Raw genomic sequence first — 14,573 nt, forward strand, 5'->3', positions numbered from 1 at the left:
GAGGTGGCAGGCACCTGTAGTCCCAGCTACTCGGGAGGCTGAGGCAGGAGAATGGCGTGAACCCGGGAGGCGGAGCTTGCAGTGAGCCGAGATCCGGCCACTGCACTCCAGCCTGGGCGACAGAGTGAGACTCCGTCTCAAAAAAAAAAAAGAAATAGCCCTCATCTTTCAGAGGCTCTGGCAATGTCAGCTGTATCTGAGGGCAAAGCTGATTCCACAAAGCATCAAATCCATGGCCAGGATTTGTGATGTCCTCCTGATCACAAACCACGTCGATTCTAAGCTGCATGGGCTCTGTGTGCACAGTTCAGTACCAGGGAGCTGGAGATGGCAGCTTGGGGTCACGGTGCTACGCACGCACAAGCAGGCTGCTGAGCCTGGCAAAGCTGTACTCCTAATTTTCAGTGACAATGCATTTTCCTTCCCTGCTCAGCTGCCCTGAGCATCACCTGAGAATAATGCCAGGTGTACTTTACAAGCATAACAGCACCTGGGATCCACTAAGCGAGACGTATGAGGGCAGTCAGGGTGGACTGAAGCCACCACTTCAAGGACGAGGTAGATTCTGAGGTCACCCTCACTGCTCATGGTCATCAGGGAGTCAGGAAAGTATAACATCCCCTACCGAGTACTTCTACCATCCTCTATAAGCCAGAAACGGCATCCAGCCCCAAACTCTTACAAACACCTTTTTAGCTTGACTGCCCTTGCCCCATATCTCCACCATTATCAACATTTAAATTTGGACACTTGTGTTAGAGTCCCCATCTAAACTTGCTCTTTAGGCTCTACCACATGTAAGTGCATGGGCCAGAAAGCAAGGTCTCTTAAAGCAGGACCAGCCCCCACCATTGTTTGTTTAGAAAGGGGGCACATTCCTGATGCATGAAAAGGTGAACTTTATGCTTGTTTCAGACGCCCAGCCATTTCACCTGTCTCCAGAGCATTTAAATACGTCGCAGACAGTGTTAGGTACTCACTCGTACGTCCAGCACAGGTTCATGAGATCGTACATCTCTCTTGGACACCCTGCCGGGCACCCCATCCGCTCTCCTTTCTCTAACATAGCGGTGACTTCACTTCCTTTCATCCCCTACAACATGCAAGAGATGCATAAGCTTTTTGTTTTAAAAAGGTGTTAGCCAAACAAAACAAAACAGCCACTCCAAGACAGGGAGGAGTACACATTGTATGATTTCAATTATCTGAAGTATAAAAACAGGAGCACTTAATCGGTGATGCTGGAGTCAGATGGGTCAGCTGTGGGGAAGGCTGTGTGTGCAGAGGAAACAGGCCTCTGGGGTTCTGTTCTTCATCTGGGGGCTGATTTCACGGGTATGTTTCATTTGTGGAAAAACCACTGTGCTGCATGCTAAGAGTTGTGCCCTTTTTGGTATATATGTTTTAATTAAAAGATCTAAAAAATGTAACTAAGATACTGTAAAGAGTCATGATTTCCATTTCAACTCTAATGAATAATGAGCTGGGTTATATTTTGTGTATATTTACGTGTGTTGACACACAATGGGGAAAACACACTCTTCAGTGAGCATCACATATTTCGTCCTCAGTTTGGAATAGACTGAGGGCACATTAACTGCTTACTGGTAAAAGATAATGGGAGACTCAGAGAGGTGCTCAGATTTTAGGATTTTCAGGTTCCTGTAAAGACAGTCTGGTGCTTATCTGTTCTAATGGCCCCACAGTGAGAAAATGAAACAGGAGTGGCTCACTCGATACGGCTTCTGACCATAGGAGAATGCTTCCCACATCAACACTCCAAAGCTCCAGACATCGCTTTTGCTGGAGAACTTGTAGTAGTTGATGCATTCCGGAGCGTACCACTTGACAGGCCACTTTCCATGGGTCTGGGCCTAAAAGCAAAGCAGAGGGAGAAATTCCATTACGAATAAAATTGTGGGCTGGGCGCAGTGGTTCATGCCCGTAATCCCTTTGGGAGGGACAGCACTTTGGGAGGCTGAGGAGAGCAGATCACTTGAGATTGGGAGCTCAAGACCAGCCTGGCCAACATGGCGAAACCCCGTCTCTACTAAAAATACAAACATTAGCCAGGTGTGGTGGTGGGTGCCTGTAATCCCAGCTACTTGGGAGGCTGAGGCAAGAGAATTGCTTGAACCCAGAAGGCAGAGGTTACAGTGATCTGAGATCACACCACTGCACTGCAGCTTGGGTGACAGAACGAGAGACTCCATCTCAAAACAAAAAAAAAAAAAAAAAAGAAAAGCATAAAATTGTGTACAGTCATGTTCATAGCAGCATTATTCCCAATAGTCAAAACATGAAAGTAACCCAAGTGTCCTTCAGCAGATGAGTGGATAAACAAAACACCCTCTATATAGACAAGGGAATAGTATTCAGCCTTCAAAAGGAAGGGAATTCACTACAATATGCATGAGCCTGGAGGACATTATGCTGCGTGAAACTGAGACAGGAGAATAGGGCCTGGAGGCAGGAAACCTAAAGACTTCCTAGAACTAAATCGAATGGAAACACTTCAGATATGACAGGAAATATCCTCTTCATTTTCATAGGCTGTACACCAAGTAAATAACTTTGTAACTTCACTTTAGCCTCTTCATTGACATAGAGTGTACCCCAAGTAACCAGTGAACACCTATGGAGGGTATTTAAACCCCAGAAAACTCTGTAACTGAGCTCTAGAACCCTGATGCTCAGGCCCACTCCCACCCTGTGAAGTGTACTTTTGTTTTCAATAAATCTCTGCTTTTGTGGCTTGTTTCCTTGCTGTGTTTGTGCATTTTGTCCAGTTCTTTGTACAAGATGCCAAGAAGCTGGATACCCTCCACCCATAACAAAATAAGCCAGTCACCAAAGGACAAATACTGTATGGTTCTGGTGAGGTACCAAGAGTAGCTAAACTCATACAGACAGAAAGTACAATGCTGGTTGCCAGGGTCTAGCAGGGAGGGGAGAATGGGGAGTTAGTGTTTGATGGGGACAGAGTTTCCGTTTTGCAAGATGAAAAGAGTTCTGGATATTGGTTGTACAACAACATGAATGTACCTAACACTGCTAAACTGTACACATAAAAAAATGATTAAGCTGGCAAATTTCATGTTACATGTATTTTATCACAACTTTAACAAAAAATAAAATCCTGAGCCACAAAATACTGTGTGTGTATGTGTATGTGTGTGTCTGTATGTTTAGTCTGAATTTTAAAGATACTATTAAATCTTAAAAGCTTTAAAATTATTTAAAAATTTTTAAATATATATATTTAATATATTTATTTATATATATAAAATCTTTGCATCTTTTAGTCTTCTCCTCTCATCTTTTCTTTTGGTCACACACAGCTTCATGGGGAATACAGATGGCAACAGACAAGTCAAGTCTGAATACTGCTTTATGATTATGATCCAAGAAATACTGGGCTGTTCATAAGTATATTTAAGCACTAATGTGCATCTGTCCACAGTTTTAAGCCAATTCCAATTATTTCTTTTTAAAATTTTTTTAATTGATACAAAATATTTTACATATTTATGGGGTACATGTATTTGTTACATGAATGGAATGTGTAATGATCAAGTCAGGGTATTTGGGGTGTCTAGTACCTTGAGTACTTACCATTTCTACGTGTTGGGAGCATTTCAAGCCCTCTCTTCTAGCAACTTTGAAATATACAATATAATGTTGCTAACTATAGTCACCCCACTCTGCTATCAAATATTGGAGTTCATTTGTTCTGTCTAATTGTATGTTTGTACCCATTAACCAACCTATTTCATCTCCACTCCCATCTAGACACCCTTCCTAGCCTCTGGTATCTATCATTCTATTCCTTATCTCCATGAAATCTCTTTTTTTTTTTTTAGCTTCCACACATGAGTGAGAACGTGTGGCATCTGTCTTTCTGTACTTGGCTTATGCCATCTAACATAATGACCTCCAGTTCCATCCATGTTGCAGTAAATGACATAATTTCATTCTTTTTCAGGCCAAATAGTATTCCATTTTGTGTGTGTATATATATAACACACACATACTATATATGTGTGTATATATATAATACACACATATGTGTGTGTGTTTATGTGTATATATGTGTATATATACACATACATACACACATGTATATATGTGTATACACACACACACACACATATATATATACACACCACATTTTCTTTACCCATTCATCCATTGATGGCCACTTACATTGATTCCACATCTTTGCTATTGTGAATAGCTCTATGATAAACACATGAGTGTATGTATCCCTTTGATACAAGTTTATTTGCCTTGGGATAAATACCCAATAGTAGGGTTGCTGGATCTTATGGTAATTCTATGTGTAGTTTTTTTTTTTTTTTTTGAGATGGAGTCTAGCTCTGTCACCCAGGCTGTAGCGCAGTGGCGTGATCTTGGCTCACTGCAAGCTCTGCCTCCCAGATTCATGCCATTGTCCTGCCTCAGCATCCCAAGTAGCTGGGACTACAGGACCACCACCATGCCTGGCTAATTTTTTGTATTTTTAGTAGAGACAGGGATTCACCGTGTTAGCTGGGATGATCTTGATCTTCTGACCTCATGATCCACCCACCTTGGCCTCTCAAAGTGTTGGGATTACAGGTGTGAGCCACTGTGCCCAGCCTGTTTTTGTTTTGAGAAGTCTCTCTACTGTTTTCCATAGTGACTATACTAATTTACATTCCCACAAATAGTGTATAAGAGTTCCCCTTTTTCCTGCATCTTTGCCAGCATTTAAAAAAAATCTTTTTAATATAGCCATTCTAGCTGGGATAAGATGGTATCTCATTGTGTTTGTAATTTGCACTTTCCTGCTATTTGGTGATATTGAGCATTTTTTCATATACCTGTTGGCCATTTGTATATCATCTTTTGAGAAATGTCTATCTATGTTCTTAGCCCACTACTTAACAGGATTATTTGTATGTTTGGTTTACCAGTGAGTTTTATACTTTTGTGCATTTTTATGATGGTAAATATTGTCCTTTTACTTCCATGTTTAGGATTCATTTGAGTACTTCTTCTAGGATTAGTCTAGTGGTGATGAATTCCCTCAGCATTTGCTTACCTGGGAAAGGCTTTATTTTTCCTTTATTTATGAAGGATAGTTTTGCTGGACATGGTCTCCTCAGGTGGCAGTACTTTTTTTTCAGCACTTTGAAAATGTCATCCCCTTCTCTCCTGGACTGTAAGGTGTCTGCTGAGAAGTCCGCTGTTAGTCTAATGGTGGTTCCTTTATGGGTGATTAGAAGCTTTTCTTTTGCTGTTTTTAGTATATTTGCTTTTGCTTTGACTTTAAGTGGTTTGATTGTAACGTGCTGTGGAGAAGATGATTTTGCATTGTATCTGTTTGGGGACCTTTGGGCCTCCTGTATCTGGATGTCTAGGTCTGTTGTTAGATTTGGGAACTTTTGATCTCATATTTCATTAAATAGGATTTTCTCTTCACCTTTGGGAATATTGATGATTTAAATATTCAGTTGCTTTGCACTGCCCCATATATCATGAACGGTTTGCTCATTCTTTTTTATTCACCCTCTAGAGGTGTTCACTGGTTACTTGGGGTACACTCTATGTAATGAAGAGGCTAAAGTGAAATTACAAAGTTATTTACTTGGTGTACACCCTATGTAAATGAAGAGGATGAAGTAACATTACAAAGTCATTTACTGAGTGTATGCCCTGTGTAAATGAAGAGGATACTTCCTGTCATATCTGAAGTGTTTCCATTCGATTTAGTTCTAGAAGTCTTTAGGTTCCCTGCCTCCAGGCCCTATTCTCCTGTCTCAATTTCACGCAGCATAATGTCCTCCAGGCTCATGCATATGGTAGTGAATTCCCTTCCTTTTGAAGGCTGAATACTATTCTGTTGTCTATATAGAGGGTATTTAAACCCCAGAAAACTCTGTAACTGAGCTCTAGAACCCCTATGCTCAGGCCCGCTCCCACTCTGTGGAGTGTCCTTTTGTTTTCAATAAATCTCTGCTTTTGTGGCTTCATTGTTTCCTTGCTGTGTTTGTGCGTTTTGTCTAGTTCTTTTTTATTCTTTTCTTTTTATTTTTGTCTGAGTAGATTGTTTCAAAAGATCTGTCTTCAAGTTCTGAGATTCTTTATTTTGCCTGACCTAGTCTATTGGTGAAGTTTGGGATGTATTGTTTATTGCATTCAATGAATCTTTCGTTCCAGAATTTCTGTCTGGTTCTTTTAAAAAGAACCAAACCCAGGGAGGGGTGGTCTCTAGGTTGCCAGGAGTGGCTGCCCTGAAGGCCTGCCACCAGAAAGGGTAGGGCCACTCTCAATAGGTGCAGAGTAGGCAGGTAGCTGTGGGATATGCAGTCTCCTTGAGCCCTGGTCTCACAGCAGCCCTCAGCAGTCATGGTGGGATTTGCTTTTGTGGTAGGTGAAAGTGCCTGGCCTCTCTTCTCCCTGTGTGGCCCGGCAGTGGTAGCATCAGCCCTGGCCCAGGGAAGGACACAGACCTTTGGAAGCTTGGCTCTCAGAATGGCGCTGGCTATGGGCCTGCTCCTGGGGAGGCTGGGGCCATTCTCAGGGGGAGCATTGTAGGCAGGCAGCTATAGGGGGTGGGATTTGCTCGTGTCTCAGTCCCACAGCAGCCTGCAGCAGCAGGGGGATCTGTCCCTGGGGTGTGTGGACGTGTCCACTCTCCTCTCTGTCCTTGGCCTGGTGGTGGCAGCATCAGCAATAGTCCCAGGGCAAGATGCAGTCCTTTGGGGGCTTAGTTCTCAGTATGGCACCAAGCCGCAGTGACTCAGAGCTTGGAAGCCTGTGGGACTCAGTGTGAGTTCCCTCTATGGAACAATGCCTCTGTGTGATCCCTAGGCAGCTCCCTGTGGTAGTCTTAAGGCCCACGTGAGTTGAGGGATTCTCCTGTCGCTAGGATTGTAGAAGTCCTTGGCTGGAATGTGGAGCCCTGGGGATCTCTCACTTATGCTTTCCCCACATCTGGAAGCTTCTTCCAGCTCCCCAATCATTCCTGGCCAAGCAGGCTGCCTCATTTCCCTCTGCTTTGCTTTTCGTGCTTCCTGTCGCTCCTCAGTTGCATCCGTGTCCTCTCTTAGATCATCTACTGGAAGTGTGAATATGTACTTGTTATTTTGGTCCCTCTCCATGGAGGAGCATATACTAGTTGCATTTAGTTGTCCACCTTGATCAGTTCTCCTCCCAGGTCAATTATTTTAGCATACACTATTTGCTAGCATCATTAAAAAATGATCTAAGCTTTCTAATATCCTAATTTTAAAAAGCAAGTGATAGTACAGAGGTCAAAACTGTATAGCAAAACCCTCTCTGCTGGGTTTGGGATTCGGGGGCACACTGTGGAGTCTTGTTATCTTCTGCTGATGTCACCTGTGTGAGGTCTCATTGCGGTGGAGGGAGGGACATGATTTCAGTGAAAACTGATTTCATGGCACTATGGTGGATCACAAGGAGACATTCAGGACACCAGTCTGGAGACCATAAGGTGCCCTGGCATTTCTCTTCCAAATGACACGACTGATTATACTTCTGTTTCCATCACCTTGTGTGCTATTTTAAAATGTTGATCTTACAAGTCATGAACAATACAGCTATGTGTGTTATTTCAAGTTTCTTCTGAATTCCGAACTGATGAAAAAAGTAAACCTTTGACAAATCCTAAGTGCAATGAAAGTTAGCCTCTCTCCAGAATAACCTAGATACATGCATAAATAGGTAGTATTTACTTTTTTCTGGTCAACAAGCTAGGGGCATATTCTTTTTGCACTGTACTTTTAAATTTTTCTGCCTAATCATGTATAGTAGACATATTTCTAGGTCAGCACATGCAAATAAAGTCACTTTTAAAAGGGCTGCGTTGTGAGCTTGCTGTGAATCTGCTGTGACTGCCTGGACCAAACTCTGTGGAACAGTTGTCAGGCAGTTTCCAGATTTTTGCTACGGCAGCCCGTGCTAGAATGCACATTACCAGATGTGTGTGTTTGCTCCCGGAAGGAGCTGCTGGATCAAAGAGCACTTGTGTTTTCAGTCATGATGCTGCACAAATACACATTGCCACGAGTGGTTCCCCGAGTGCCAGAGTTCATTTGCTTCCACAGCTAGAAGTTTTCTTTGATCTTGTTTCACTTTTTATTCTTTTTTTTTGAGACAGAGTCTTGCTCTGTCGGCCATGCTGGAGTGCAGTGGCAGGATCTCAGCTCACTGCAGCCTCTGCCTCCCGGGCTCAAGCAATTCTCCTGCCTCAGCCTCCTGAGTAGCTGGGATTACAGGTGTGCACCACCACACCCAGTTAATTTTTGTATTTTTAGTAGAGACGGGGTTTCACCATGTTGTCCAGGCCAGTCTTGATCTCCTGACCTCAGGTAATCCGCCCGCCTCAGCCTCCCAAAGTGCTGGGATTACAGGTGTGAGCCACCGCTCTCGGCCTACTTTTTATTCTCCATTTCACTTTCCTTTTTTTTCATAAAGAAATCCTCCACTACCCTGTCTTTTCAGTAGTTTGGTCTGTTTTTGCTGCTTCCAACATGGCTTTTATTTCCGTAGTGGCTTTTTTCTTCATTGATTGTCCAAAGACAACTTTGGTTTACTTTTTAGTTTACTCTAGTTTGCTTTTTAATGGTATGCTGCTTAATATCTATGGTGGTTTTAGAATTGGCCCCATGTTCTTTGACTCTTTGATGCTTCTCCTCACAAGGGTGGTTCTATCTATCCCATCCTTTGAAGCTGGCGGCCTTGACTGCTCTGACCAACAGAATCAGGTGGAAGTGACCCTGAGGCAGTTTCTGGGCCCGGCCTTATAGGCCTGGCAGCCCCCACTTCCTGCCTCTTGGGTAACTGCTCTCAGCCTGCAGCTGCCATGCTGTGAGGAAGCCCAAGGTCCCCAAGGAGAGGCTGTGTGCAGGTGAGCTGGCTGACAGCCCCGCAGAGGTCTCCAGCATGGGCCGTGTCTAACCAGCTGCTCAGTGGCTGAGTAGCGTGAGTGAGCAGAGTGGAAACGGTCCTCCTGTCCCTCGGGCCACCGTACAACCCCCTGTTGTGAGCAGACGCACTAAACCCTGCCCACCCGGCCCTGCCCACACAGCAGGATGGCAAGGAAACCAACACCTGGTGGTGTTTTTCGCACTAAGTTTCAGGCGATTGTTATACAGCAGTGGATAAAGTGACCAGCATCCATGTTTCATCTTCTCTATCTCATCTGTGTCCTTGTTTCAGACAGGCTGTCTTCTTCTGTCTAATGATCATGATGAGGTACATCCAGCTTTACAACAGGCTTATTTCTCCAGCATGTCCCATGCTGCTCATCCTAGGCTGCTGTCTCCCTTGCTCCATTTCCCTGCTGTCTCTATGCAGGCCCATGTTGATGCCCTTCTCACAGTGGTTCACCTCTGAAGGCACTTCCTTCTGGGAAGCTACTGTATGAAGAATGGGGCGAGGAGGGCCAGCCTGAGCCCTGCTGTACTCTTGCCTGGCCTTTGTGCTCAAGATGGTGGAGTCCGCCTGCCTGCCTGAGAGCTTGGCTCTTGTGGCTCACCCTTCATGCAGTCCCTTTGGTGGCTGAGGTCCACCGTTCCCCATCACCTACTGGTCCATGGACTGCCTCTTAGGGAAAGGTGAGTGGGTGGGTATTGTCACTCAGGGTGGAGTCTCTGACCACTGCAGGGCTTGAAACTCAGGACCCCATCTGCCATCCACTAGGTAGATTTTCAGGGTCTGCCATCTATTTCTGAGCATGTGGACTTCACCAGAGACCAGCAGAGTTGTCAACCTGCCTTCAGCACCCTCTTTGACTCAGTGGGGCCCAATCCCATCACATTTTCCAGTTGGTCAACACAGACCCTAGGTATACACCATGGATGAGTTAATATGAAGATGGAGCTTTCTTATCTTTTCTTCTTTTGGTTGTTATCAGTTCATTTGAGGGTTCAGAGAGGGGTCAAGTCATATTAGCAAGGGGATTGGTCACTGTGAAATTATTTTTTAGGAGGTCCAAGCCTGCACCTAGAACTAGTTTCTACTTTATGTTTTGCTAGAAGTCCACCCTTAATTCTTGATAATCTCTGCCTCAGCAAACTAAGGGGCATAGATTTCTTTTAGCTTCAGTCACATAACTATCTAGATCTCTTCTTTCCAGCACTGTATTTATTTTTTGACACCTCAACTCCTCAGGATACGAGTTAAGCCAATAAAACAATTTCTACATCTATAGCGGACATACACAGATGGTGAGTTTATTTGATAAATCTTCACTTCCTAACTTCTACATGTGTAGATAGGTGTTCATTAGAAGGTGATTTTGGAATAGCTCCAAGCTGCAATACTGGAGCTCCAAGCTCCAACAGCTCCAGGCTGTGGAACAGTGTTCCACCAGATGTTATGAAATGTCCTATCAGAAAAGGATGTCACGGATGAATCTGGTTTGAGAGATGCAATGCAGCAAAACCCTCTACTGAGATTTGTAATGTTGAGTAGCATGAAAAGGGCTTTGGGGAAATCCTGCAAGAATCAAGCTGTCCAATCCAAACTTCTGAAACTAACTTAATGAAGGAATCCCACTCTTCTTTTTTCAAAACGAATCATCACTTAATACCTCGATTCCTGATCATTCCATGAAACATAATTTAGAATATACTACACTGAGTAAATCTCAAGGTGTGATATATTATTTTTATTTTTTAAACAGTAAAATCAAAGATTATAAGAACATTTCTTACATAGTTATTTTTTAAGTAGCAAAATTGCTTTTTGAAACCATACCAATAGTAAAATAAAGAAAACATACATTTATCTTGTATTTTTTACCATTGGCTGCTCTGAATATTAGCTAAGTTGTACTTACCTTGTAGTAGTTTTCATCAGCACGCAGTGCTTTGGAAAGTCCAAAATCACTGATCTTGGCATAATGTTGAGTAACTAGCAACACATTTCTTGCGGCCAGATCTCTGTGCACAAAATTGCACTCCTCCAGATACTTCATGCCCATGGAAACCTGATGAACCAGTTCTATGATGTTCTTATCCTTGACATGTCTGAAAGTCACAACGATCTCATCAGCTGTAACAGACAATGACCCATTTCACAACAAACAACCATGCTCCTCATGCAGGCAGTAGGTGCATCTACTCCTTCCCTCTTCTTAAACAACAAAACTCACAAGTGGTGACAAATAACTTTGTTAGCATATAGCTCTTCAGGACTGAATGCCATATTCTCCTGGTGTTCAATGGGATTGAGTTTCCTGGCATGCTTGGAATTACAAGACAAGCAGTATAACAGAGTGGTGAGGCCTGGTTCATAGACAGCCAGGCACCACCTTAAATCCTTGTTCCAGTATTGCACAGGTCACAGAACTAACCCTGAGTCTCAGTTTCTCACCTATAAAGGGTAAGAACACCTCCCTTCCATGGAGACTAAAGACACAATCTAAGTACAAACATAGCACAGCCAACAAGACAAGCTCCTCGGTAGCCATCATTCTGTCTTACTCCAAGTGAGTTTCCTCACCTCAACAACAGCTTTAGATGAGAACACGATTACTCCCTTGATGGATGTAATCAATTAGCAGCAACTGATATTTTTGGAAGTCATTACTCATGAGAACATAAGGTCAGCCAAACAGATAAGATATAACTGTCACCTCTTAGAAAAGCCCTTATTTTAAATGTTTCTTTAAAAAGAACGTGTTCTTCCCAGTGAGAAAGGAGATTCCCCGTCAAGATATTCTGAGGCTGAGTCTATCACTAGGCCAAGACTGAATAAGTACAGAAAGAAAAGAAAGACAAAACTGTCGAATGAGTTCTTCTCTGAACAACTAGAGCTAACAGAGCTGAATCCAAAGACTGTGTCCCTCTGTCAAGGTTCCTGAGTATGGACCAATAAGGGAAGGCATAGGAGGGTGGGAAGGCTTCCCATGGAAATCAGGCTGCTCAGCCCATCCAGTGATGGGCCCTGTCCCTTAGGGGATAGCTTCCAGACCTGTGGGGGCACCTGACAATACCTGTTCTGCTGCAAATACTTATTGAGGGGACCAAGTTCTGCCATCTCCATAACCAGCATCCAGGACTCGGCCTCGCATATCCCGATCATGCGCACGATGTACGGGTTGTCCAGCTGCTGCATGACGTTTGCTTCTGCTAATAACTCATCTTTAAGAGCGGGGTCGTTGGCCTCGTTTTTCAGAATTTTCACAGCCACTGTTTTCACAACTCTGCAAGAGAAATCATAACACCCAAGAAACTTTCCAAAATGCCTCACTTCTAGATAATCTTCCCCTGTGAAGCATAATCCCCACGTGGAAACAGTCCCATGGAAATACCTGCCACAGAGTGACAATGTGTCTTCAGAAACCTGTAATGGATGGCTGGCCTTCCAACCTATATTCCCTAATTTTATAGACAATGAGTAATGCCCCATTACTAAAAAAGAATGGTGGGGGCTGGGTATGGTGGCTCATGCCGATAATCCCAACACTTTGGGAGGTTGAAGGGGGAGGATTGCTTGAGGCCAGAAGTTCAAGATCAGCCTGGGCAACATAGTGACACCCCATCTCTAAAAAAAATCAGCTAGACGTGACAGTGCAAGCCTGTAGTCCCAGCTGCTTAGGAGGCTGAGGTGGGAGAATCACTTGGACTCAGGAGTTCAAGGCTGCAGTGAGCTTCTTGGCACTTGACTCTAGCCTGGGTGACAGAGGGAAACCCTGTTTCTAAAAAATAAAATAAAAAGAATGGTGAAGAACAGTACTGAAGAATGTCCCAACCAAGCAAAGACCCTAAACTGTAAAATATTTAAATAACTTGTAAATAAACCTCACCAATGATGACATGCACGAATTCCTGTAACATCTTGGGATTCACCATCTCAGATTATGTGTAATGAATGTGAATATAAAATGCCTTTCATAAACGTTGAAAGTGAATTTCTAGGTGCAGAATTTAAAAGGATACATTTAAATGTAATGCTTTGAAAAGGTAAACAACTCTCCTGAGAGAGGCTGAAGAAGACCTGGTAAACGCGGGGATGGGCTGTGTTTCTAGATTGAAAGACTCAGTATTGTAAAGATATAATTCTGCAAAATTGACCGAGAGAGCCTCTCCTCTCCCCAAACTCTCTAGTTGAAATTATGTCCACCATCATGTCTATGTTAATTCACAAATTTAAGCAGAGAATAAAGATCACAACCTTTCACAAACTGAAGGAGCTTATGATTAACACAGAAACATTTTTGTTCATTGTACAAAATGACTGTGATATACAAACATATTTTAAAATAAGTATCACAACCAATTTTGATTGTGTGTATACATGTGCTTATGTATATACTTGTGAATGTATACATATGTGTGTACGTTTGTGTGTGCATACGTACATACATGTATGTGTATCTGTGTGTGTATATATGTATATATGTATATACACACAGATGCACATGCACAAAAACAAACGGAAGGGACAGATTGGAAAGCAAGCATTTCTCCTTTCTCTCTCTCTCTCTTTCTTTCTTTCTTTTTTGAGACAGAGTTTTACTCTTGTTGCCCAGGCTAGAGTGCAATGGTGTGATCTTGGCTCACTGCAACCTCTTCCTCCCAGGTTCAAGCGATTCTCCTGTCTCAGCCTCCTGAGTAGTTGGGACTACAGGTGTGCACCACCACACCCAGCTAATTTTTTGTATTTTTAGTAGAGACAAGGTTTTACCATGTTGGTCAGGCTGGTTTCGAACTCCAGACCTCAGGTGATCCACCTGCCTTGGGCTCCCAAAGTGCTGGGATTACAGATGTGAGCCATGGCACCTGGCCGGAAAGCATGCATGTCTGTGTATACTTTTGTCTATATTTTTAACCTACTTGAATTATATAAATTGCTTACTCATAAATTTTTTTTTTTTTTACAAAAATTCCTTAAATTTGAAATACCATGAAGCTACTAAATCCAACCACATTCGTATTAGTATCATACCAATTCAAAGAGAGGGTGTTTTGAAAAGACTTTAGAAACCAGTAGTTTTACTTGTATATTCCGTGTTGGATACTTTCTAAAGACCAAAAAAACAGAAATACAAAGATATTTTAGAAATTTAGCAATTTTAACTGTTGTATAATATGTATTGTTATTTGAAATCATAGGATAAAGCCAATAAATAATTATACTAATCATATTTGGAATCAATATTTTTCACAGTAAGAAAAATGAGACATAACTATAAAATTAAAGAAAATAAATGTAAACACTGTATGGTTATAATGGAATGATTTCATTTTAATTAAGTAACATGTGCGTGTACAACTAAAGATCTAAAATATATACTATAAGGTTAATTAACAGTAGTGTTTAGTTAACAGTAGTAGTGTTGGGATGGTATTATACAAATATAATGCTTTTCTTCTTTTCTTTTCTTTCTTTTTTTGAGACAGGGCCTTGCTTTGTCACTGAGGCTGGAGTGCAGTGATGCAATCATGGCTCACTGCAGCCTTGACCTCTTGGCCTCTTGAGCAGCTGGAACTATAGGTGTGCACTACCATGCCTGGCTAATCTTTTAATGTGTGTGTGTGTGTGTGTGTGTGTGT

The 14,573-nt window shown here is 42.6% G+C and overlaps 1 protein-coding gene across 3 annotated transcripts in view; it reads right to left on the reverse strand.

Annotated features, from left to right (window-relative positions):
• SYK (spleen tyrosine kinase) overlaps positions 1–14,573 on the reverse strand; it is a 95,742-nt gene that overhangs the window by 6,787 nt on the left and 74,382 nt on the right. For all 3 annotated transcript variants that reach the window (XM_011948009.1, XM_011948007.1, XM_011948008.1), the window contains 4 exons: positions 12,011–12,220; positions 10,853–11,042; positions 1,734–1,874; positions 981–1,093 (listed from right to left, as the gene is read on the reverse strand). In XM_011948009.1, the coding sequence (XP_011803399.1) occupies positions 981–1,093; positions 1,734–1,874; positions 10,853–11,042; positions 12,011–12,220 (654 nt within the window). The remainder of the gene's footprint in view (positions 1–980; positions 1,094–1,733; positions 1,875–10,852; positions 11,043–12,010; positions 12,221–14,573) is intronic.

The sequence above is a fragment of the Colobus angolensis genome, unplaced genomic scaffold (assembly GCF_000951035.1).
Source record: "Colobus angolensis palliatus isolate OR3802 unplaced genomic scaffold, Cang.pa_1.0 Scaffold272, whole genome shotgun sequence".
Lineage (NCBI taxonomy): Eukaryota > Metazoa > Chordata > Mammalia > Primates > Cercopithecidae > Colobus > Colobus angolensis.